The sequence below is a fragment of the Aricia agestis genome, chromosome 5 (assembly GCF_905147365.1).
Source record: "Aricia agestis chromosome 5, ilAriAges1.1, whole genome shotgun sequence".
Classification (NCBI taxonomy): domain Eukaryota; kingdom Metazoa; phylum Arthropoda; class Insecta; order Lepidoptera; family Lycaenidae; genus Aricia; species Aricia agestis.
The window spans coordinates 8,615,993-8,643,762 of record NC_056410.1 but is presented as its reverse complement, the minus strand read 5'-3'; the positions used below and the strand labels follow the sequence as shown (position 1 = coordinate 8,643,762).

General features: G+C 37.4%; 2 protein-coding genes across 2 annotated transcripts; one reads left to right on the top strand and one right to left on the bottom strand.

Annotated features, from left to right (window-relative positions):
* The first annotated feature begins 849 nt into the window (after positions 1-849).
* LOC121727082 (geranylgeranyl pyrophosphate synthase-like) lies at positions 850-18,243 on the top strand. The gene is made up of 11 exons (XM_042114759.1): positions 850-855; positions 1,362-1,417; positions 1,961-2,105; positions 11,830-11,987; positions 13,108-13,252; positions 13,454-13,574; positions 14,207-14,346; positions 15,294-15,393; positions 17,788-17,915; positions 17,975-18,061; positions 18,175-18,243. The coding sequence occupies exons 1-11, from the start codon at positions 850-852 to the stop codon at positions 18,241-18,243; spliced, it is 1,155 nt and encodes a 384-aa protein (XP_041970693.1).
* Positions 18,244-19,849: 1,606 nt separating this feature from the next.
* Positions 19,850-26,569, bottom strand: LOC121727081 (geranylgeranyl pyrophosphate synthase-like). The gene is made up of 4 exons (XM_042114758.1): positions 26,534-26,569; positions 25,926-26,046; positions 21,625-21,752; positions 19,850-19,978 (listed from the first exon to the last, which is right to left on the bottom strand). Exons 1-4 carry the CDS (start codon positions 26,567-26,569, stop codon positions 19,850-19,852), a joined length of 414 nt encoding a protein of 137 aa, XP_041970692.1.
* Between the last annotated feature and the right edge of the window lie 1,201 nt (positions 26,570-27,770).

The following is a 27,770-nucleotide window of genomic DNA, read 5'->3' as shown; positions in this document are numbered from 1 at the left end:
TATCGTAGGATGATTTGATAAATCGAACTGTCGCGAAAATTCTAGGCATTTCGCGAAAACACGGATAATTAGTAAATGCTGTTTATATTTTTCAATTTTTCTAAAAAAGTTAGGTTTTTTGCGAAAACGCGAGTTGCCTTAGTAACATTGCACATTCTTAACGCTGATTGGCTTGTTTTTTGCTTACTGGTCAAATCTTATTCTGATTGGTTACTATCTTTTTCTATGTCTTTTTTTATCTTTGAGGTCTTTATCTTTGAGGTATTACACCATAGAATTATAAAAGGTAAGAAATGACAATGCCTCTTCGTAGGAACTTTACTTTTTATTTAACCTCTTTCTTATCTCAACCATAACCTCAGAATTAGTTTCTGGATCTGTTGAACTTTCAGCACTAATTTCACGTCTTGTATCAGTCATTTTGTATTTACAGACACACTTTTAGATAACTTTTCGCACTATTTTTCAAGTCCAATTGCAATTTTAAAAATATCAAAAACTGCTAGCTCTCTTACAAAAACGACCACAAAAAAACAACGCGTGACATTGAATTGACATTTAAAACGTCAAGTCTTCAACCAATCAGAGAAGATGTTGTTGTGGGGCGCTTAAACCGATCAATCAGTGATTTTTTTCGATAATAACTAACGATTCGTTTCGCAATCTCACTAAGGCGACTCGCGTTTTCGCGAAAACACGACCTTTTGTCAGTAAGGTTAAAAATGTAATCACCATTGTCTAATTATCCGTGTTTTCGCGAAGTCCCTAGAATTTTCGCGATAATCCGATTTATCAAATCATCCTACGACATATTAATATATATTACTTATAAGCTAAATAACTGGCCGGATGGAGGTACGAGATTTTTTTATTTATTGTAAAGCTTATTTTTTTATATTATTTGTTTCATATAAAAAAGTATAGCAAGCATAACTTTTAAGACTTGTGATCGTCACTTTGAGCCTTTTAATGTATTTTTAGATAAACTTGCCGCCTTACAATTACATCAAAAATGCTACAAGCAACAAAATTCTTCTGACCCTTCTACCCCTTAGCACGGTAACCAGTGGAAATGTGAAAGTATAGACAAACTGTGGACATAAACTTAAGGTGCCGTTCCGATCTTTACCGCGGCTAATCGCGACCGACAAAAATTCAAATAACATCTTACTTTATGACATATGCTATAGTCTGTCATAAAGTGTCATTTTAATTGAATTTTTGTCGGTCGCGATTAGCCGCGGTAAAGATCGGAACGGCACCTTAAGTTTATGTCCACAGTTTGTCTATACTTTCGCATTTCTACTTTTCGCCGTGCTAGCACTACTGAAGCGTGTAACTTCTGGCTAAAAATTTCCCAGGACAAGCTGGACGCCGTCCGTGACGTCATAAGCCACATGATGCACGCGATTATCCTGTAGGTTAATAATAATATAAGTATTATAGAAATTATATTATTTTATATTTATGTTTTACGTAAAATACTCTTACCATGCCGAACTATGTTAGAAAATATAAAAAGAAATTAATAATGTTGACCGAGATACGAACTCAAGGCACAGAGTCTGACGCTGACATAGCTAGCTGAGCATAACTTTAGAGCTTTTTTTTTTAACATCTTGTCTTACACAAACGATTTCATGTGCCTGGTTTCCAGCTACGACGACGTGCAGGACGGCACTCTGTGTATTGTATGCTGCAAAAACACAGGGGCTCATTAAGCCCGGCGCACATTGTCCGAATTCTGATCAGAAACATTTGAATTCCGCCGGATCGCCACCCCGCACACTATCCGAAATATCCTTCCGGCGAGTTCGAGCTCACTCGGCTCAGTACAAAATGTAAGAGACAGCGCGGACGTTCAACTGCTTCTGATCAGAAATGTCGTACAATGTGCGGCCGGGCTTAAGCTACTCCTGCTTTTTTAAACCAGTCTCGATTGTTGTTTGACGGTTTCCAGCTACGACGACGTGCAGGATGGCACCCTGTACCGGCGTAACCTGCCCGCCGCTAACAGGGTGTTCGGCGCGCCGCTCGCACTCAACGCCGCCATATTCTGTATACTGGAGGGATTCAGAAAAGTAATAAGCTTTGAAAATCCAAAGGTAAGACAATGTTTCAAAGTAATAATTATAATTATACAAGTTTAATTAATGTGTGTCCAAAACCTTAATTACTGTTAAAAATAGTAATCTAAATCTAAGCAAAATTTGGATATGTCCATATACTTACCCCTTGATTATTCGTGTTACCTTTTGGGGTATTCCGTATTTGGCCTTACACCAAGTCGCACTGTGACACATCACACAATACAACATCCATCGCTTCGTAGCGCCAAAATGATTTAGCATAAACTTAATATTTTATCCTCACTTACCTACCTTAGTGATTAGCCATATTTAAATATTAAATACTCGTATTATAGACTATAGTCAAACTAATTGGTGATATTTTCAGGCTCTCGAGATATATTGCGATAACATTGTGAGGAGTATAAATGGAACGGCACTATAGACATATACTGGAGGGACAACTACCTCTGCCCTACTGAGGAGAAATACAAAATAATGGCTGCAGATAGTAAGTAGAGTCTTGGTAGTTGGTACATTACCAATTCTCTAGTCTATATCAAAATACGCATCCAAGTCGATATTATGAGTAGCTTCGCTACACTTATTGCTGTGGATTAATGCATTTTGTAATTTTTTTTTCAGAATTCGGATCAGGATTTCAAACGATACTTGGTGTGATGCAGACGTTTGGCCAAGACCAGAGAAACTATGACGAATTCATGAGCACTCTGGGCTTGTACTACTAAATACGAGACGAGTATACCAACCTCGTTAAAGTTGAGGTAAATACTTGCAGACGACTTCTCGCGTGATTTTATTGACAGAAGATATTGTACAATTTCCGCCTGGTGTCGCAAAATAATAATTATTTTTAACAAAAAATTAAAACCGACTTCCAAGGTAAAAACAATAATAATATGAACTAAAAAGTATTAAATAACTCTTACTCTATAATAGTGCCTTTTTCAGAATTCGTCTAAATCTCAACTATTTCTGTACATACTACAGTCTTCATTATTTGACGTCGGTACCAGCTAATTTTATCGTGAGTTCAGTCAATGTCAGAATATCTGAAGCTTTTGGGACTGGTACTGACTTCAAAGTAATGAAGACTTTAGTAAAAAAAAAATCAGAGCAATAACTGATGTAGAAACAGCGCGACTTGTTTACTTTAGTTACTTTCACAGCATTATGTCCTATGGAATCCTTCTATGGGGAAATGCAGCGGACATTTATTCAATATTCGTGCTGCAGAAGAGAGCCATACGTTTTATTTATAAGATGTCATCGTGTGAATCCTTAAGACAAAAGTTTAAGGAAATAAATATTCTGACCGTCGCATCTCAATATGTTTTGGATAACGTACTGTAAGAAAGAACTTAAATACTTTCAAAAAGAAAAGCGACAATCATTGTTTTAACACTAGGAATAAGAACAAATTAGAACTTCCAGTGATCAGACTTCAAAGTCAGCAAATCTTTTAAAGGCCAGTGTATATAAGGCCTGTACAATATAATCCCAGAAAACGTTCAAAATCTCTCTATCAATAAATTTAAAAATGTAGTAAAAGAACGTTTGTGTACTAAAAGCTTATCATAAAATCAATGATTTCATCGACGACAACACACCTTGGGTGGTTCTTACAGGCTAGTAGTATATTTTTTATAATTCCTATTGTAAATAGCTCTAAGTCATAATATTGTTATGTATTGTATTGTCATAACACAGTCAAATTAACTAGACGCATGGTGATGACGTCATTACGATGCTTGCATGTACATTCCAGTGGTGCGTTAGGTTAATGTGACCGTGTTGTACTGTATATGTTTTAAATTGTAATTTTCCATCTTTTTAGTAAAAGATGGCCCCGTGCGAGTTTCTTACGCCGGTTCTTCTCGCCGGGTTAGTTCCCGAACCGGTGGTAGGCACCGTAGTATCGACGTTCAATCAAAATCAAAATAAAATATTTTTGATTTTATTTTGATTTTGATTTTGTAGTATGTACAGAAATAGTTGAGATTTAGACGAATTCTGAAAAAGGCACTATTATAGAGTTAGAGTTATTTAATATTTTTTAGTTCATATTATTATTGTTTTTACCTTGGAAGTCGGGTTTATTTTTTGTTAAAAATAATAATTTCACTCTTTTTAGTTATCTACAAAATAAGGCTTTATGCGTAAATAACCACTACGAATGTACTGTTACTGTAAGCGAAATTGTGGTAAATGCTTGCAGTTATCTAAGCGATGCTGCAATTAAAAAACTTTTATCTTTAAAGGTTCAGGAGTTCTGTTCAGTGCCTTTGGACCAAGAGACACCTTCGTATGAACTTTCCCTTATTCGTAACGTATGTTTAAGTTACTAGAAACAACATTTTAACCACTATGAGTCTTTTGATAAATTTCAAGGATTTCCTTCGATTGCTCATAGATCCCATCATCAGCTCACTACTTTCGTAATTATTATACAAAATCAAGGTTACATCCTATACAACAACACAAGAATTTTGAAAATCGGTCTACAAACAGCGAAATAATCAACAAAAACATCTGCTTCGATGCAAAATATCACGAAAAGCATCAATAACTGGGTCATAATGTGATGACCCATGACATAATTATGATTTTTATGATGATGATCAAATAAATTGATGTATTGGCTTATGCTTTCAGTTGTTTAAACAACGCCGAAATCCCCGAACCTGTATGTATAAGGATTCAAAAGTTCTGTTGGGTTCCTTCGGATCCAGGGTATAACCTGGTGCGAAATCTTACTTTTTGGTAGCATTTACCTTGAATGCTTCAGAAAAAATTGAAATCACTATATATTTTCATACAAATTTCAAGGAGTCCCCTCGATTCCTCCAGGATCCCATCATCAGATCACCACTTTTGGAAACATGGTATCAAATTCGAGTTAAACCCTATATAACACAAAAAGAATTTTGAAAATCGGATCACAAATGGCTGAGTTATCGTTGAACATACAAAAAAAAAAGATACATACAGCCGAACGTATAACCTCCTCCTTTTTGGAAGTCGGTAAAAAAAATTTGCCCTGTGGCACTCACGACGCCATGTAGAAAATGTTCACGTTCTAACTTCTTAGTAATAGCGCAGAATACAATATTGTTACGTGCTAGGGTTCGAGGATTTGGAGAGAAAGACCTGGTGACTCTCTTGAAGACTTTATTAACACTGCACTAAACACTAGGTCACAACACTTAGCGCTAAGTCCAAACACTAATCACTAGGTCCAATCACTAAGCACTATCACTGTCCTAGGTCGTAGCCAAGTCGCAGGTTTCACTGGTTCACTCACTATTGATCACTTGTTGTCGCCTCGAAGATCGCTCAGATTGAACTGAACTGCCGGGCCTGCCTGCGGCTTTTTATATGGCGAGACGAATTCCAGAAAGTTCCCGATTCACGTAAACAAGTAAACAACCGTGGGAACTTTCTAGGAGGATCGAGCATGTACCACAATAAACATAAACAACTAAACGCGTAAACACATAAACAAAATAAACCGGTAAACACGTAAACAAGACACTTCTAGAAAGTTCGAGCACAGTCTATTCGAGTATGTACTAGCGCACCTAACGCCATCTAGTATTGAGTAGGGGATTTATGTTGCCTGTGTTCCCTCGGTAAGTTTTGCTGGTTTGTCGCTAGATGGCACTACGTGTCCGTATACCATGTTCCGTAACAATATATTAGTAGTACCAAGTAATAGAAAAAAACTAAATTGTTAATGCATAGAAACTTAATAAGTGAATTATTATAGCAATCTTACAATTTTTTTATGTAATAACTAAATATTATTTAAAACCATGAATGTATATTTTCCAGGCACTGGAGGAAAAATCACGTTGTCAAGAATTTAAGGTAGGTAAACCAGAATGACTTACGTAATTATCAAATAATATTATTTCCCATTATTTTTTATGCCTTCCTAGCATCAAAGATGTCTGTTTAGAGAGTAATTAAAAGTGGATATTAAGTTAAAGTAAAGGTATTTAATTAGAGTAAAATTGAAATTTACTAATTCACTTGTACCAACTGTAGGTGTACGATTAGTGGCCAGTGGCCACAAATAATGATAATATTCTATTTAGATCAGTTTGGACTACACCAGGCGGACTCTACACGACCTCGACGTTGACTTGAGAGAACAGGTACATAATATCAGGTATTCTAGTTCAGCGCACCAGTGACAGTAGAATCAAGCAGCACTGTCTCTCCCTGCTGGAGAAGGTCGGCAGTTGGACTACACCAGGCGGACTCTACACGACCTCGACGCTGACTTGAGAGAACAAGTAAGTTTATAATATTTAGAATTTATTTTTCTTCAATATTACCAGTACCTACATAAATACATTGGCAGTATGGAAAACCGACGATAATTTTTAATTAATTTTTAAATAAAGAGTTTTATAATATTTTTTTGGATTGAGTTACGTAAATATGTATCCAAATTTTATAAGTACAGTCTATGAACAGCCAAAATTTATATCAAATTATTTTAAATAAACAGGATAGTGTTTACGCAAAATAATGAAATTCATTAATTTATACCTACAAGAGGTAACAAAACAAAGCGATAATACTTACTTTAGGGCAGGGGTCAGCAAGTAATTTTAAGTGGGGTCCGGATACAGTGGGAAAATTATAACGAGGTCCAGAAAAAACACACACTTGTCCTAATTTATAACTATACGTATACATTATCTATGTATTAATTGATACTTTGTATAAAATACACTTTTTTTTTATAATGAAATAAGGGGGCAAACGAGCAAAGGGGTAACCTGATGGTAAACAACTTCCGTCGCCCATGGACACTCGCAGCATCAGAAGAGCTGCAGGTGCGTTGCCGACCTTTTAAGAGGGAATAGGGTAATAGGGGAGGGTAGGGATGGGAAGGGAAGGGAATAGGGGAGGGTAGGGAAGGGAATAGGGTAGGGGATTGGGCCTCCGGTAAACTCACTCACTCGACGAAACACAGCGCAAGCGCTGTTTCACGCCGGTTTTCTGTGAGGACATGGTATTTCTCCGGTCGAGCCGGCCCATTCGTGCCAAAGCATGGCTCTCCCACGTCAAAGTCCACCGTCATTTCGCGGTCCGCAAACAGACCGCGGTCGGCCTTTTGTCTGCCGCTGCTTTAGGATGTGTACGTGTTCTTTGTAGTTCACTGTGAAATATTATTATGAATAATTATGATGTATATTTCTTATTATTATTATTTTCCAGGTTCGGCAGTTAGGCGGTAATCCTGTTATGATTACTTTCTTGGATGAGCTCTACAATTGGAAAAATCATTAAATTTCCGGGTTTAAATTAATTACAACATCATACTACATTTAATTACAACATTACAACATCAATCCTGATAGATTTCTGCACAAAACTTATACCAATGGGTCTTTTGCTTCTATATATTTAATAAAATACGAAACTGTATTTGTATAATATAGACTCCTGTCTTTATACAAAAACAGTATAAAGACAGCTGAGTCTATTAAAACTATGAATATGATCAAAGTTAAAATAGTCTGGTTGTACTCTACTACGTAAGTGTGATGATGATCAAACGTTTTAAGAATAACAATAATGTTATGTTAAATATGTAGATTGTATTTAATAATCACAATAATTATAAAAAAATATTATTTACTAACAATGGAAAACATGTTTTGTATGCATTATGTTTTATAATTATTATGATTAAATTTTTATTTCTACTTTATTACATAAAATGCTTTTTGTTTTTCAATCTCTCTGTGATAGTTAAGTTGATTAAAATATTATAAGGTGTCTCTACTGCTTTATCTATAATATAAAAATGAGTCGCTGAATGTGTTGCTAAGCGCAAAACTCGAGAACGCTTGGACCGATTTCGCTAGTTCTTTTTTTTTAAATATTCCTTGAAGTACGAGGATGGTTCTTACGGAGAGAAAAATTCTAAAAAAAATTTTAAAAGCCAGGCCAATAAAATCAAATATAATAAGTAGGTATCATAATAAGAAATCTGAAATTGTGATTTTCATTGTGATTTTAAGTAACTATTAAAAGAATTTTGTGAGTTTTATAATTTTTAATTTTTGACATAAGTAATGTAACATTGGAAACATTTATACAGTTTCTTTACCTGAAATAAGAAGAGTATTATTATACTTATTATTATGATAAACACTTATACCTATTTTATATAAAGACTTTAAACATACTGACTTGATAATTAGAATAAATAATACAGCAAAATAATATATTGTCACAAGTAGTATGCACATTGAACACATGTTATTATACCTGACATTAATGTTAAGGTATAAATTAGCACAATATTTGTGTTTATAATAGTATCTTAACTGGAATTTATCAACTGTAGACATCCTTTGCATCTTGACAGATGGATTACTGTGCTTGATAATACAGTATTTACCAAATGTGTTATAAACTATAAGAACGATTAATATTGGTTCAACTACACATAATACACAATAAGTTTGAATCTTTATACATATTTTACTGATTATATAAATATATTGTAGTAACAGCTTAAGTAAATAAACGTTTTCAATAATATTAACATGTAACATTGAAACTGATATTATAACTATCCAAAGAAACATGTTAGTTAATATCAATAAATTAACATAATACTCATGTACAAAGTTTAGGCTTGTAAGAAGTGAAAGATATAACATTATATATAATATGTGATAATGATTACACAAAAATCCTATTATAAGTCTACAGGAGGCCAATATTTTATTTGATTTTGGCAATTTCACTGTGCGATCGTATCGCCACAACATTTTTGACGTGGGAGAGCCATGCTTCGGCACGAATGGGCCGGCTTGACCGGAGAAATACCACGTCCTCACAGAAAAGTCTCCCCTGTTACCCCTTAAAAGGCCGGCAACGCTCCTGCAGCTCTTCTGATGCTGCGAGTGTCCATGGGCGACGGAAGTTGCTTTAGATCAGGTGACCCGTTAGCTCGTTTGCCCCCTTATTTCATAAAAAAAAGGAGAGGTGTCAGATTTACGGGCAAGTATTGTACCATGCTTGATCCATACGTATTTATATTCACGCTTTCTAGCAGCATCACGACAATTTAGTTTTCACATAAGTCGATTCCCTTTAATATCAGCTTTATAAACATATTTTTTAATTTGCCATTTCAGTTGTAGTTTGTTAGAAAACAGGGTTTTAATCGGTAACGGCATTGGGCGCTCGGCCATTTTTTTTTACCTGTGCCCTCGGACGGTTCTGGGTAGACTGCTGTCATTAAAGGTCGGACGTTACAGTGGATATAAACGCCGAAGAAAACTAATCTCTTACCTAGATTAGCTTAGGGCAATAAAAAAAACGAAGCAGAACCACAGGAGAAAATAATTCAACGGGCTTGCGGCTCCTTTCAAATTGAACAACTTCACTCCCGTTTAAGTCTTTTACACTGCAATATCAAAACAGTACAGGGAAAAGGTGGTAATACGGCCCCTGCACATATTTTGGCCCCCCTCATTATTTTAATGTTTAATAACGCTATCCAGTATAATTTAGGTGGAACGGGATGCTCGCGGCATGCTACTAATTTAGCACCGTACAAATCCAACAGAGGCTGTCAAGTTCGGTTGCCATTCGATAGAGTTTAAATTTGCGAAACTTTTAAGTGTGTGTGATTTTATTTCGATAGTTGTTAAAAAACAGAAATATTTGGCTTTTGTGTTCAAACATCGGAGACATCAAACTGTTCTCATTATATATATATATATATATATATATATATATATATATATATATATATATATATATATATATATATATATATATATATATATACCCCAAAGGGTAAAAACGGGACCCTATTGCTAAGACTTCGATGTCTGTCTGTCCATCTGTCCCTGTATCTCAAGAACGGCTAGACTTCTGAAATTTTCACAGAATGTGTATATCTGTTGCCGGTATAACAACAAATGCTAAAAACAAAATAAAATTAATATTTAAGGGGGGCTCCCATGCAACAAACGTGATTTTTTTGCAAATTTTTGCTCAAAATCATTAATTATATTTGTACTTTAATAATTGATAATAAAATTAAAATAAAATAAATATTTAAGGGAGGGGGGCTCCCATACGAAAAAAATTGGGCTATTTTTGCTCTATAACGGTATATATACGGTAACCTTCGTGCGCGAGTCCGACTCGCACTTGGCCGATTTTTTTATTCTATAATGTTACCCAAAAACTCCGTTTAATATACCATTCATCACGTCACATCACGAGAGATATAAATAAATGAAAACAATGCACATAATACATTATTGGACTGCGCTTGATAAGATATTATAGATTAATAATTATTGTATTCTTTTGTTTGCATCAAGCACGCTTTTTATCTCTACTACAATTTCACCTTCGCTCGTGGTTGCCTGGAAGAGATTGCTATTTGCTACCTAGTAATAAGGCCGCCATTGTGACACTGTAATATTATTTTGTTTATAAGTATAAATTCTTTATATTATCCCTGTATTATGTGTACAATAAAGAATATTTGAATTGAATTGAATATTTTAAATATTTCCGAAAGGAAATATTCTCCATTATACTTGCATAGCAAATAGTTGCTATTTCTGTTATATAATTAAATTAACCACTCAGTATACAAGCAATTGAGGATATAACAGCATCAAGTATTTTTTAATTCTCTCAAAATGTTTAAAATGCTAAACTTATCAAAAACCAGTTTCGGGGCTTCTTATAGATGGATATCAACAAACACGATACTAGAAAAAGTAAAAGGGAGCACGCTACCTAATGTAAGTACAATTAAAGACGCGAGTGGAAAAACCAGATAACTAACACTTTATATCATACGGACAATTACTCATTTTTTCTTATAATTTGAACAAACCTTGTAACATGCCTACTTCATCATCTGGCATAGTATAGGCTATACATAAAATACCCTTTTTTTTTACAAATAAATTTCCCGGCCCTAAAGGGTCCGTTTATGCAAAAACGGCAATTTATAACTCTTAATTACCTGCTTCATCCACTATTATGGTTAAACCGCATGGGGCATTGCTATACACTGCAGCACAAGTGTCGCACTTCTGTCCCATAGTACCGGAGGCCCAGGTCACGTAGTTTGGTGTAGGTCACACAATTTTACCTTAAGACGTGCGATTACACCTTTGCCTTATGCATTTGCTTACCGTACTGAGGTAAGTTTTTAAGGTTCCGTACCCAAAGGGTAAAAACGGGTCCCTGTTACTGAGACTTCGATGTCTGTCCGTCTGTCTGTCTGTCTCCAGGCCATAACTCAAGAACCGCTATAGCTAGACTTCTGAAATTATCACAGATTATGTATTTCTGGTGCCGCTATAACAACAAATACTAAAAACAAAATAAAGTTAATATTTAAGGGGAGCCCCCCTTAAATATTAACTTTATTTTTTTATACAACAAACGTTATTTTTTGGTCTTTTTTGCTCGTAATCCATAATAGCAACATATAGACACTTGAAATTTTCACAAAATCCTCAATTACATTATATTGTGTACTTTAATATTAAATAAGAAAATTAAAATAGAATAAATAATAAAGGGGGCTCCCATATAAAAAACACAATTTTTTCCCTATTTGCGCTCTATAACGGTACGGAACCCTTCGTGCGCGAGTCCGACTCGCACTTGACTGATTATTTAAATTAAGTATTTAGGGTTCAGCTGACTCTTATTTTTTCAGAAAAACCTGCTTCCTTACAATTACATAAAGAAAGCCACGAGTAACAAACATCTGTTGACACACCTGCCCGACACCTTCAATTTTTGGCTGAAGATTCCCCAGGACAAGCTTGACGCGGTCAATGACGTCATGGACTACGTGTTACATTCTATTGTTCTGTAAGTGATATTCGATTAAGTTATTCGGATAGAGCAACATGTCTAGAAGACTTGACTCTTAGGTTGATTTCTGCAGTGAAAAAAAGTAGTTCCCAAGCTTGGCTGGGAGGCAAGCTGATTACCAGATTTTTTGACAACACTTAGTCCATAGACAACACTTAAGCGGGGAATTGACTACCGGGCCGCCCGCTACGGGCCGCCCGCTACGGGCCGCCCGCTACGGGCCGCCCGCTATGGGCCGCCCGTCACGGGCAGGTCTGTCGCATGTCTGCTCGTCAATTCCTAGGTACGGGCACAGACATGCCCGTTGGCCTGTGCCCGCAGCCTGCCCGCGAGATCGCATTTTCCCCGCGCGGGCACGGGCAAGTCTGTACATGAATGGTCGCAACGGGCGGCCCGTTGTCATTTGCGCCTTGGAGAGTGACTGGAGTGCAATTAAAATATTTTAAAACATATTATTGTAAACCATACAAACACTATACTTAGGAATGAAGGAACAAAAAACAATTTTGACATTCGTTTATTTCCATTTACCGGTCGTATTCTTGTTTGTAGAAAGTTAAAAGCAAGTATTACATGAACACCGATCTACGTAATGCCGCTAATACAGCGAACTTATTGAAAAATCCAAATAAATCAATGCCGATGCTGATCTATCATTTGTTACAAAGAAGATTGAGTCCATGAGTTCACGGCCGTACTGCAGCCCTCTATCTATTCGACTGACTTGCCTGTTCTGTGTGTGTTCAATAGGGGCAAGCGGCAGACTTGTGCCAGACCGGGCGGCCCGCGGGCAGCCCGGTAGTGAATACCCCGCTTTAGTCTTGAGCGTCCGTGGCCTAATGGGTAGACCTTCGGTACGCACTCCTGGTGGTGTGGCGGGAGTGGTTACTTCGCTCTGAAAATACTGTATAAATCATGCATAACGGATGTAAAGGCCTTGTTTTTTTTTTTAGTCCAGATCTCACGCCCGTTGTGTCGGACATCTGCGCCAATGGATAACGAGAGTAAAAGAGAATGTGTATTATATGCAGCAAAAACACAGGGGCTCATTAAAGCTACTCCTGCTACTGCACGATTTTTTTGAAACCAGTCTCGATTGTTGTTTGACGGTTTCCAGCTACGACGACGTGCAGGACGGCACCCTATGCCGGCGCAACCTGCCCGCCGCCAACAGGATGTTCGGCGCGCCGCTCGCACTCAACGCCGCCATATTCTGTATACTGGAGGGATTCAAGAAAGTTAGGAGCTTTGAAAATCCAAAGGTAATGTTGCTTCGAGGTGCGTTACCACATTTTAATTATTTGCATAACAAGGTCCGAATCATAAAGTTAATATACCTATGTATTAACTTTATGGTCCGAATACCCAACGTCTTGCAATGTGACTCTTAAATTAATGATATGCTAAAAATTATACACGAATCAAACGCAAAAATAAACATTAAATGGTTCTATTTTTTTCAGGCCATTGAGGTATATTGTAATAACTTTATCAGAATTATGAATGGAACGGCACAGGACATATACTGGAGGGACAACTACCTCTGCCCTACTGAGGAGGAATACAAGATGATGTCTGCAGACAGTAAGCATGACTATGATATTCTATTATAAAAAAAGGATGCATGATGTTAGCCCGATGAATAAATATTTATACCAAAAGTTTTACTTCATTATTATTCTATGGCGAAAAATCTGTGGGCGAGATGGGCTGTGTTGTATCTCGGCTTAAGAGGGTGACTAACCCCAAAAATCAAACATCGTCCTTCTCTCTTCACACTCACGCCCGCCATGCCAGGTGAAAAAGAACGACGCGGATTCATCGCCAAATTAGTTTTTTCTCAATAACTCGATAAATATACAACATTTTAAAAATCCGCTAGGTCGATCTCTCAATGATAGAATTTTATACAATGTGTTAAAATAATAACTTAGTTCAATGCACGGTTATGGTAATAAATGAAAAATTCGTGAATATTAGATGCATCTTTGTGATTTTTTTCTATCGAGAAAATTTTAAGATTTCGTGTTTTCTCAGATCGAACTCTTGGAAATATAATGTAATTTCTAATTTTAGGAAATGAAACAATTCGGGGCTTATTTTCAAGTATAAAAATGAATTATAAAATCGACAATTTAGGGTTAGTCGCCCCCTTAAGTGTATTTTTTTTTGGATAATATCTAATATATTTAACATTATTATATATTACTTTTTAGAAATTGGATCCTACTTTCTACAGCAATTCGATCTGATGCAGACATTCAGTCAAGATCAGCGAAATTATGACGACCTGATGATCACTCTGGGCTTGTACTACCAAATACGAGACGAGTATACCAACCTCGTTAAAGTTGAGGTAAATACTTGATATACCATTTTCCTTCTACATAATCGAAATAAAAATGATATTTATCGAATCAATAATGAACATAATATTGTGATAAATATTAGACGTTAAATATTCAGCATGACAATTTTAAATTAATATTAGCTGTCCTAAATATAAGCATTATTTTCTCTAGCAACCAATGGCTCATATTATGCATTTCAAGTCTTAAAACTTAATAAACATAATAAAGTAAAAAATTAATCTTAGAAGGTTTATCTTCTAAGATTAAAAGAAGGCGTAGCATGAATTACCTTTTAATGTATTCATTCCTACGTTATAATTATAGCAATGTGATGTTGAACATCATATTATATTTTTGCAGGCGCTAGAGGAAAAATCACGTCGCCAGGAATTTAAGGTACAGGTTGCGTAATATTGTTTCATGTGTATTCGGAGTTTGGACAAACATAAATAATTAGAATTAAACACGTGTTAATTATTGTGTTACACTGTGTACAAAATATTCGTAGTCTTGTATATGTTACCGACTACCGTTAATTTGCGGAAACCAGATTAACAAGGTATTCTGCAGATTATCTGGCTGAGTCACTTGAAGTACAAAAAATTAATTCTACTCTTACATAAACTACATAATCGGCAGAATACGCAGGAGCGCGAAAGAGCAAAACAAAAGTGTTTCGTCACTGGCTTCCGCAATTTAACGATGCACTATTCATCACTATGCAAACTAACTAGGTAAAGTGCAAATATTTGCTTTTTTATTTAAATTTCACACTTTATGCGGGTGGTATCAGAAAATCTGCAAATTACCTAGTTAATGTACATATTAACGTATTCTGCATTCTAACGGTAACATATACATTATACACATAACATAATTTTCTAATCAAGTGATTGAACTTCTTGAACTTTTTCTAATACTGAAAATTGAAATGTTCTTCTATTTTTTAAAGGATTTACACAAGTTTATGCAATGCGAGGACATCACGGAAGGCAGGTTCACCTGGACCATGATCCACGCCCTGAAATCAAGTGAAGCACCAACCATTAGAAGTATCCTTTTTCATACTATGAGCTATCTAGAGTTTTTATCAATATAACACACAAGTAGTTATGGGTCATTTGAAATACGGTATGTAGTACCATCAGAGAATTGATTCCTAGGCTTGATCGCGTTTGTGTTATGTCCAACCCAGCCGACAGATCACAAATCATTGAGGTACTACATACCTTAATCTATGTCAAAAATATTAACATTTAATTGACATGATAAATGACGTTGGTCTGTCAACTGCCTAGTATTCAATTTCCTCGATGGTACTATATTGCTTAAAATGTGCATAACGTGTATATGTCGTGCTTTTTGACAATTATTATGCATATTGCGTCATAACGTCTATTGCTAAATATGCTAAGCAGTAAGTGTGCGAGTCCAAAGGTGACTCAGAAAAACTTTACGACTGTTGCTTGTCGCCCCGGACCTCCCCCGCGGGCGAAAACTCCGGAGAGCCGCAAGGCTACGAAGAGCCGCAAGGTGGAGTCTTCTCGACTTCATACTGGTGGAGAGGAGGAATAATAAGCCCGCCGCCCGCAACTATCGCGGCACCGCGCCCTATGTACCTAAGCTGCGTCTGCGGAGCGAGGTCCCCGCGACCCCCTGTGCATATCCCGCCTGCACTGGTCCATGGAGGTCGAGGACGTCGTGGACTACATCCAGAAGAAGACGACACTGCGCTTGAGGGTCGAGCGTCTTCAGTCTCACCACAAGGTTTGTGGTGAGAGTACCGACGAATCTTCTGTCGACTTTCGAGGCGCTGGAGTTCTGGCCGATGGATCTACCGGAGGTTCCGGGGGAGACTCCGGAATGAAGCGAGTCACGTCGTCGGCAATTATACGTGACAGTGTTAGTTTATAAGTATACTAGCTTTTGCCCGCGGCTTCGCTCGCGTGAAATTTCGGGATCATGATGTTTTCCTAAGACCAAAAGTGGCCTAGTTACTCTCCATCCTTTGAACTAAGTCTATGCCAAAAATCAAGTCCATTGATTGCTTCGTTTGGGCGTGAAGGAAGGACAAACAAACAATCAAACACACTTTCCGGTTTATAGTATTAGTATGGAAGTATGGATAATAGGAAATAGGATTTACAACGCTTATTAACGCTATTAATAAGTTACAACGTACACGTTATTCTGTACATAAATAAATAAAAATAGCTCCCACACCGGTTTCGGTGACGGTGGCCGGTTTCATTGAAACAGGGCCAGCTACGCAGGAGTAATTTTATAGTGCTCAAGTGTGTGCGCAGTACACAAGAGCACTCTCTATTCCTTTACTCTCATAACCCAGTGGGACGGAAGACCGAATTTTTACATGCCCGACGCATGGATCATCTTACTTGTCAGACAATCATGTGATCAGCCTGCATTGTTCTAACCAAACTTGGAAATAACATGTTTCCAACGCGGAAATCGAACTCACGATCTCCGAGTCAAGAGCCGCGCTCTATACCACTAGACCACTAGGCGGAGGCGTTAACTCGGTACATAGAGCTTCTCAATATACAACGTTATTGGTAGTACTGTCTGGTGCAAATACAAATAGGCTGTTTCCGTCTACGGGCAGACAGACAGACGGATAGACGGACAACAGACAGACAGACACATGTTAAGTTGGAAGAAGACAAAGATATCTGCGGAAACCACATTTAAATCGGACCAGTACTTTTTGCGTGATGCTGAAACAAACATATAGACACACAGACAGACAGACAAAACTAACCACATTTTTGGCCTCTATAGCGATGTAGTGACACCGCCCGCTTATTATTTTTTGAATATGTTTAATGTACAGAATTTTCATTTCTACAGTTTTATTTTAAGTATAGATAAAAATAGGTATTTTTGTTTTAAGGTATTTATTATTGGAACAAAGTACCTTATCGCGCGTTGCGAATGGGGGCTAGACAGAAAAAATTAAGACGAAAAGTTGTAACGACACATTTTGCTCTAGTTGTAAGCCGTGCGGTAGCGCGTGTTTCTCTCTCTGTCTCTCTCTCATAGAAGGCAAGTTATTTTTGTTTCATCTTTCTATTTTGCATTGAACAGGGTGGTGTAGCGACGATTTTTTTTGTTTTATTTATTTATTTTGTTGAGTGTACGTAAACAGGTTTTTTGTACATAAGAAATAATAAACTGGAACTTCGTTCCATCCGGGTGTCCCTTGACACCTCTCAAGTTTTATTATTATGTATGTTAGATTTAAGGTATTTGGTATGTGGGCCTCTGATGACCGAAATAAAAATGATTTGATTTGAGTAAACGATAAAAAGCGTATGAGTTTGAAAACACTCCATAGAGTGCCTAATTCGTAGAGTCTAAAGTCCCCAAATAGCATTAATAAGTAGCGCTTGTTAAAATACAGCGTAAATTCCTTATAAACGTATCAGGTATTCTAGTTCAGCGCACCAGTGACAGTATAATCAAGCAGCACTGTCTCTCCCTGCTGGAGAAGGTCGGCAGTTTGGACTACACCAGACGGACTCTACACGACCTCGACGCTGACTTGAGAGAACAGGTACATAATATCAGGTATATATTCTAGTTAAGCGCACCAGTGACAGTCTAATCAAGCAGCACTGTCTCTCCCTGCTGGAGAAGGACGGCAGTTTGGACTACACCAGACGGACTCTACACGACCTCTACGCTGACTTGAGAGAACAGGTAAATTTTATATTTTAGCGCTTTACTTTCTATGACTAATTGTATTTTAATAATATTACTACATATTATTAGCTTTTTGCCAATGTATGAACAGTGAAATTAATTATTTCCAGGTTCGGCAGTTAGGCGGTAATCCAGTTATGATAGCGTTCTTGGATGAGCTCTACAACTGGAATCATTAAGTCTCCTTTTTTAATAAATATTGTTGTTAAGGAACTAATTCTTTAATTTTTAATACGTTAAATAAAATTATTAATTTTATGAAAATTAAAAACAGGTATATTATAATTATTGGATTGTGTGACAGTGGGCTGTGGCAGGCGAGATGCCAACAGTTATCCCGACGAAAATAAAAAATTGAGCTTCATATTTTATCGAAGATCCTGTATAGACCTTCAGAACTGAATATTGGATACTTTCTAAAGTAAACGCGACCGAAACTCCATAGTCGCTGGTCGCCCCTACCTCTATATGGGACAGGGGTCATATTATACAGGAAAATTTTCAGCTTTTATATGATGATGAAAGTCTAGTTATCGCTGGCTCTTGGGTTTTATTTTGTTACATAAAAATAATTTTGCTCCATAAAGTTAATAGCGGAATAGAGCAACAATCTCGAGCTGTCAGACTAAACTGAAATTGATTTACATAATATGTGTGTAAAAGTTTATTTACGTATACACTTACACAAGCATCTTTCCAAGAGATTAAATTGTCAACGTGCCGACTGGACGTCAAACAGATGAAAAAAAAAAATAGTTCTGCTGTCATGTATCACATGTCTCTATTTACCACGCAGTGTTACTGATAGTGTCATCTCGCTTGTTCAGCCCTTTGTTTCTCTATTCCGCTAAGTAGAATATTAACTTTATGTTTTGCTCCATAAACAGCCTAAGGCTAGCTAGCATACACAAGTTTTCCGTATTTGATTTGATTTGATTTCCAGACGTGCAATTACGATTTGAAATTCCGTGAGACTAGTCCAATCGCTCGTTTTTATAAAGCCAGCGCATGGCTTATAGCTTGCCGTTGAAACGTATATGTGCAGAATTCGTTCCGTTCCAAAAAAAAGCGAACGTGTGCGCCAGTTAATGTGTTTTCGACTGATTCCATGCATTGGGATTTCCAAGTATGCAAAACAAATTCGGAACCGACGTGGGAGAGCCATGCTTCGGCACAAATGGGCCGGCTCGACCGGAGAAATACCACGTTCTCACAGAAAACGGCGTGAAACAGCGTTTGCGCTGTGTTTCGCCGAGTGAGTGAGTTTGCCGGAGGCCCAATCCCCTACCCTATTCCCTTCCCTACCCTCCCCTATTCCCTTCCCTTCCCTACCCTCCCCTATTACCCTATTCCCTCTTTAAAGGCCGGCAACGCACCTGCAGCTCTTCTGATGCTGCGAGTGTCCATGGGCGACGGAAGTTGCTTTCCATTAGGTTTGCTAGTTTGCCCCCTTATTTCATAAAAAAAAAAACCGAATATGGAAAACAATAAAGATAAAAGCCAGTCTAATATTCACATAATATATCCCACAAAAGTAAGATTTAGTAAGAGCTCCTCACTGAAATATTTACACCGCGTAATTTGGTAAACAAAAAGGTGGTACTTATAGGGTAAGTGTAATTATGATCAGAGTAAACTAATTATAAAATTGTATAATATATTGTATTCATAATTATACCAATTATAAAATTATTGTTTACAATTAAAATGTTATGTTTCATAATTATTATTTAATTAACATTTGGGTTTCATATCTTTAAAATTACAATCGAGAAGAATCGCTTATTAAATTTTATTTATATCAAACCGCTCGCGTATATTCATCTCATATTTACTCCTTCGGTCCAAAGTCCTCCAAGCAAGAAGCTCGTCCAACACATATTCCATTTCCGGATTACCACCGAGACGATCGACCTGCAAATTAGTTAGAATATTAATTATAAAATACTAGTAGGACCTACGGAGCAAAAATTCCTATTTTTAAAAATTATAGTTTCTGAAAATAGCATGAATAATAATTTAGAGTAAACAAATTTTATGAATAAAAAATAATGTGATTATTCCCTGCATATACCTTATAATAACATAGAAAAGGACTATTTTGACTGTACAGCCGATTACATCAAAATATTACAAGGTTCAAATACATTACAAAAAATACGGTTCCCCAGAAAGCATTAACAGTCACAGATTTTACCCAGTTTGTTAAACGTAGGAAACCAGCTAGTACCTTAGTTTAAGGTCAGCTTACAATGGAAAGTAACAAAGCGATGAGGTGAATACTTAAGAGTCAATTAGGCTGAAGTCTTGAAACCAGCGGGCAGCGGGGCAGGAGCGGGGCGGCTTGCGTGTGATCATGAATTTTATTGATACAACAATGTACGTGATTTATAGGGACAGGCCCCGAAAACCGAGCGGCGCGCGTAGACGGCTTATCCATATAAGAGTCAATTCAGACCGCAACGCGACGCGTAGATGCATTTGTAAAGTATGGATTTGACAGATTTGCAAGACGTCTCACGAAATTGAAATCTGTCATTTCAGTAAAAATTTAGAAACGCATCTACGCGTCGCGTCGCGGTCTGAATTGACCCTACGGGTTGATTCAGACCGCAACGCAACGCTTTGCCTTGCCTCGTCGCGTTGCGGTCTGAATCAACCCGTAGGGTCAATTCAGATCGCAACACGACGAGGCGAGGCGAGGCGCGGCGCGGTATAAATTTATATGGATTTGACAGATTTCAATTGCGTGAGACGTCTTGCGAATCTGTTAAATCCATATACACTTAGAAATTCATCTACGCGTCGCGTTGTGGTCTGAATCAACCCTAAATCTATACACTGTCACGCGCCGCTCCCGCCTCGCTGCCCGCTGGTTTCGAGACTTCAGCTTTAAAACTGAACTTTATTTCTCACTAGATGACGCCCGCAACTCCGTTGCGTCAAAGTTCGTGTATCGCGCGGGAACCGTACATTTTTACGGATTGAAAAGTATCCTATATCCTTTTCTGTGACTCAAACTATCTCCATACCAAATTTCCGCTAAATCAGTTCAGCGGTTTAGGCATGAAGAAGTAACAGACAGACATACACACATTCGCATGTGTAATGTTATATGGATTTAAGCCCGGCCGCACATTGTACGACATTTCTGATCAGAAACAACAATGATGATGATCAGAAACAGTTGAACGTCCGCGCTGTCTCTTACATTTTGTACTAAGCCGAGTGAGCTCGAACTCGCCGGAAGGATATTTCAGATAGTGTGCGGTGATAGTGGCGATCCGGCGGAATTCAAATGTTTCTGATCAGAATTCGGACAATGTGCGGCCGGGCTAAAAATGCATTATAATTCCCAGTGTCATTGCAATGTCAGTAGACCCTAAGGCTGCGTTTCCACCAGATATGTGTTGCGAGGAATGTGTTTTTGAGAACCAATAGCATCGCCGCGCTGAGCGATGTCAGGGCAAGCTCACGTCAATGAAGCGATTCTATCGGTTCTCAAAAACACATTCCTCGCAACACATCTCTGGTGGAAACGCAGCCTAAATCATATTTACCTCGCCTCGAGCCTGCAAGTCTATGTTTAGCAGCACGTCTCGGGTATACTCGAAACTGCCCAGTCGCTCCAACTCTGACAGAAAGTACTGTTTAGCTTCTACGTCCTTCACTGGTCGTCGCAAAAGATCTGCCGTACAAAAAATATTTTCATAATATGTCGAGGAAATTGATTCCTAGGCAGCTTTGACAGACCAACGCCATTTGGTCGGATCATGACAATTCAATGATAATTTGTGATCTGTAGGCTGGGTTTGTGATAACGCGACCAAACCACGTAGGTCTATCTGCCTAGGAATCAACATCTCTGATAGTACGCTCTTGCTAGACTTTGAGTGGTGACGTAAAAGTTGTATGACATATTATGTTATATTTAATCCCATTTGAATCCAGCAAAGATGTACTAGGACATGGTCAAAATTGGTACGCTGTCATTTCTGAAACAATAATTATTATAGAGACTGCTGCTTTCTAATTTCTACTTCACGTGGCCGACTAAATCGTCGTAATTTTGAGTGACAGTTGTTATGGATCCATACCTCATGCACTCATGTGAATATTATATAAGTGACAAAAAATCAATGTAGGTATACAGCGACCTGCGAAGTATATATAATATATAAAATTCTCGTGTCACGGGGTGCGTGGTTGAACTCCTTTGAAACTGCTCGACCGATTTTCGTGAATCTTAGCAAGCACATCGGTTAGGGTTGAGAATCGTACAACATCTACTTTTTAGGGTTCTTTAGACAAATCGCAAAGAACTTAACCGTTATAGATTCGTCATGTCTGTCTGTCTGTCAGTCCGTATGTCACAGCCACTTTTCTCCGAAACTATATAAGAGCTACACTATTTAAACTTGGTAAATAGATGTAGTATGTGAACCGCATTAAAATTTTGATACAAAAATGGAAAAAATATGAAAAATTTTAGGGGTCCTCATAGACCGTACAACTGAAACAAAAAAAAAAACTTACCCCAAACGGGGTATCTATGGATAGGTCTATAAAAGTCATATTGAGGTTTCTAATATCATTTTTTATAACCTAAATAGTTTGCGAGAGAATGGAGCTATACTTAATACTTATTTAGTCACTTCAATAAAATAATATGGGCGAAAACAATGATGTTTTATTTTTATAATAGAATATCATAGGACGAAAATCTAAATACTTTATAAGGCTAAATAACGTTTGCTGGGACAACTAGTTATACTTAATAATATATTAAATGAAAATAATATAATTACTTTGCAATTCCGTCCCTTTTGGCGTCCTCAATGCGTGTATGATGGGCAAGCTGATTCTACCGCCCAGGTCATCAACTCTGCTCGTTTCAGAAACAGAATCCACAGCCTAAACATTAAAAGTCGGTTAAAATTCTTAATAATATAGATTTGAGGCAAGAAGTATCTCATAAGTATGTACTCGTATATTTTTACAGAAGCTATCTCATTTTATCTTAATAAAATGTAAATAAGATCGTTCTAATGTTATAATTTATAATATGATTATCCCACCAAAAACATGATATGTAAAAGGAGCCAAGCAAAATTGGCTATTCAATTCTTCTGTCGTAAAAAGTTTTCAAATCACATTCAAGCGAAGCCTTCAACTTATTTTGTAATTTAAATCAACATTCAGTAAATGCATCAATAGATTTCTTTATTTTATAATTATCATAGTGGCTTCGCATCCGTCGTCCGTATGTCACCAGGCTGGATCTCGAGAACCGCAATAGCTAGATAGTTGCAATTTTCGCAAATTATGTATTTCTTGTGTTATAAAAGCTAATATTCCAATCAAATAAAATAAATTATTAAGACTGATACTTACAAGAAACACGATTTTTTACCTTTTTTTGCTCTATATCCATAATGGTAACAGTAAGGTTTTTGAAAATTTCAGAAAATACTCAATTGTATTTTAATTTTAATAACTAATAATAAAAATTAAATAAACCTATTATTTAAAGGGGGGCTCCCATACAAATTTACGGTACAGAACCAAGTCCGACTCGCACTTGGCCAGTTTCATAATTTTTCCTTTCATTGTGAATAAAGACCTATCCGGGTACCAAATTTCAAAGTTCTAATTCTGCTAGAAGTACCTTAGAATTTTGATGATCTTTCAGTCAGTGAGTGACAAAATGTAGGAACTTTGAAAATCCGTAACTATTAAACTACTTATTGAAATTGTATTATATAATTGTAGTATTAAAACTAGCTTAACCTCCAAATTACATAAATTTTGAGGTTAAGCTAGTTTTAATACTTGCTCCTAGTGACCGAAATTCTAAATCCCTAGCTTTGTTAACATCGAAGATAAAGGAGTGTGAAATAGCCGCGAACTGCTTCGAGAAAAGTATGGTACGGCCGTGCTTTGCTAATCAGCTTGGCTGGGGCACTGCTGTGCTCCCAGATATAGCCAATTAAAAATACATGTTAATTTCATTATTAAATTAAACAAACATGCGAATAATGCGATACAAAAAAACTATGAAACAAACATAATAATTACACAATAGACTACTTGCATTAAATATTATTACACGGAGCTAGTTATACCAAGTAAAGGTCAATTCAGACCGCAACGCGACACGTAGATGCATTTCTAAATTTTTATGGATTTGACAGATTTGCAAGACGTCTTACACAATTGAAATCTGTCAATTCAATACAAATTTAGCAATGCATCTGCGCGTCGCGTTGCGGTCTGATTTGACCCTATGGTCAAATTAGGGCATATATCTTATATTTTGAAACGAGCAATTCTTGTATATATATAAATATATAATTATAATCTCGGAATCGGCTCCAACGATTTTCATGAAATTTAGTATATAGGGGGTTTCAGGGGCGATAAATCGATCTAGCTAGAAATAATTTTTAGAAAATGTAATTTTATTCGTGTTTTATCGAATACCGAGCAAAGCTCGGTCAAATAGCTAGTTTTTATTTTATACGAGCTAAAAGTAGTATAATAAAAGTTGTGTGGTACCTCTCGTTGCTTAAGCTGGAAGTAATCATTTCTTATTTGGAAGTATAGTGCGAGCAACTTGGTCACTTTGGAATAGTTACTCTTTGGTGTGCTGCTTAGTGACGACTCACTAAACAGCTGCATCAAGCGCACACCAAGATAAAACATACCACCGACCTCTGAAATAAACAGAGCAACTTGTCAGACTAGTATTTAAAATTTCTACTTCTGTGGTCTAGACTAATACAAAACCTCTTTATTATACCTGCACAGTAAGGTTTGATAGACATCGTTTTTTTTTAATGAAATAAGGGGGCAAACGAGCAAACGGGTCTCGCAGCATCAGAAGAGCTGCAGGTGCGTTGCCGGCCTTTTAAGGGGTAATAGGGGAGGGTAGGGATGGGAAGGGAATAGGGAAGGGTAGGGATGGGAAGGGAATAGGGAATGGTAGGGAAGGGAATAGGGTAGGGGATCGGGCCTCCGGTAAACTCACTCGGCGAAACACAGCGCAAGCGCTGTTTCACGCCGGTTTTCTGTGAGAACGTGGTATTCCTCCGGTCTAGCCGGCCCATTCGTGCCGAAGCATGGCTCTCCCACGTAAAAATCAAAATGCAAGCCTATCTAACCCAAGAGCCAGCGAAGACTTTCGTCATTTTATAAAAGCTGAAATTTCGCCTGTACATGACCCGTACAGAGGTAAGAACTACCAGTATGTGAGAGTGCGCGACTGAAACTCAATGGAGTTTCGGTCACGGTTACTTTAGGAGATCCGGTTATGAAGGTCTACCTAAACTTCGATGAAATTTAAAGCTCAATTTTTTTCCTGGTAACATCTAGATAGCGGATAGCAATTGCCATCCAACGTGGCAATGCTGTCAGCTTGCTGGGCACTCTGCCAGATGGGGACGACTTGGGCAAGTTTTTCTTTTTATAGTTTTATATTTAAAGTTTGTATATATATCTGTATATTTTAGATTGTATTTTAATGCTTTGATAGCTGAAGGAATCTTGTATTCTACTGCCGGACACTTATGACAGTTGCTTCCCATTGCCAGACCACTTCAAAGTCTAATACAATAAGGGAGTCTGGCAGTGGAAAGCATTAAGCAACTGTCAAAAATATACTGTAGTGTAAGACGACATTTTTACATAAATCCCAAAGAAAATAAATCGCTGGCACTTGAGTTACTTATAACTATTGTCGTCAACAACATTTCCGTCTTTTTTGATAAAAAAAGTGTCTTGTCGAAACAAGACATGCACACTAAATAGCCGTAATCGATAGTAATCCATAGTTCGGTTAGTTTGTAACATATTTACGTACTGTCTTCAACCATTTGATTGTACTCCTCCTCAGAGGGCCAGTAGTTGTTGTCGCGCCAGTAGATCTCCAGCCCGCGACCACGTAGCGCCGACAACATCTGCTCCGAGTATACTTGGCCGACCTGCAATTATAACTCTCTACATACTTAACAACAATTTCCTAATAAAATAAATGATTTGTTGCTCGAAACTACATCAGAATTTTCCAACTTTTAAGTGCCTGATAGACGTACGAACTTAAAGTACGCGAGTTTTAAGTTCGCGTACTTACTCGGCTCGCATCGGTGACATACGAGGATCGCTCACACTGGATTACCAGATACCCACCAGGCTCGCGGCTCGCGGCTCCTTGCTGACAAACAGGCGATTATGATCGTCGAGCCATAACTCCGCGTACTTACTCGCACGTCTGTCACCCCCTTTATATTATATCCCCCGTCTCGGATCGTTATTAGTGATTTTACAACCTAGGGGGGGGGGGATTTGCAAATTTTATTTATATTTTTTTTTTAGTTCTCTACACAGTACTAAGTAGTACTTTCTAGTTAGTAACTTCTGGTCAGCATCGTGCTGATTTACTGTCGTAAACAAAATATTAATAACACATACTTCTCCAGCGAGTCCAGTACATTGTATCTTCTGCATGCTGTTGTAGCTCATCAAAATGGCTGCGTTGACTGTGAGAGGAATGCCGTACAAGACGTGGGCAGCGGGGCTCTGGCTCGACGAATTTTCCTGGATGTCATCGAGGCTGCAATAAGTATATATTGAGAAACTTTGTTTAAGAGCCTAATGTAATTTTTTTTAAAACCCTTAAACAATTACTTTATTTTAATTTTATTATTAACTATTAAAGTACAAATATAATTAAAGATTTTATGAAAATTTCAAGTGCCTCGCTGTTACTATTATTGATTACGAGCAAAAAAGGCCAAAAAAATCACATCACAAAATTTGTTCGGTTGAAAAATAACAATTCCTTGCAATTGTTTAAACAATGTTTGTTTAAACAATTGCATAAGAATTTAAGAATTGTTAATAAATTTACTAACCCATACAATTACAATAGAGTAAGTAGTGAATTTTGGTAATTTTCTTAATTTTTAATTTTTATCAAGAAACCTTGAATTATATAGTTTTGGAATGATAAAAGCTTTCACCATATCTCATCATAATTACCAAAAATCTTTGTCGCTAACACAGAAATAGATCAAGATTTATCTGTGGTCGCTAAAGAGTAAAAAGCGAGCGCAAAGGAGGGAGTGCGGCGTTAGATGAAGAGGCCCCGACATGTTTTTCAGTAAAACAGAGAAATAAAAAGAAAATAAAGTTAGGTTAAAAATATTTTAGTTGCACGATTTGTCAATTTGTAGACTTGTTTTGATGGGGGTGGTACCGGTTCCTTCTCGTTGGTGTCCCTGGGCCCCTGGGTACGCCACTCCGCCCTTTACACGGAGCGAGGTACCCAGGGTGGCTGATCGCCGGTCTTTCTCTGTCTTCCACTCTCTTTTTAGTAGTTTACACTTCCTTGTTATTTTGTTTTTCGTTATTCTATCTCTCACCACCTTTCTTCTCTATCTTTCCTGTTTAGTTAATTCTTCTCTACAATAGTGTGTGTTTGTGTGTGCAAATCAGTGTGTGTTTGTGAGATGGATGGGCCTGTGGGCCTCCAACCCTAAGCTGGTGACGTCCGGTGACGGGGTGCATGGCGGGTGGGTGACCACGCAATTAGGATGTGGGGCAGAATCACCCCTTAATGATCAATTATGGAGAGCAATAAGGATAAAAATAATCCCCGGGTGGGTCTCCGAAAGGGGGAATCCCATACTCCGGCCTCGGCCGGGGA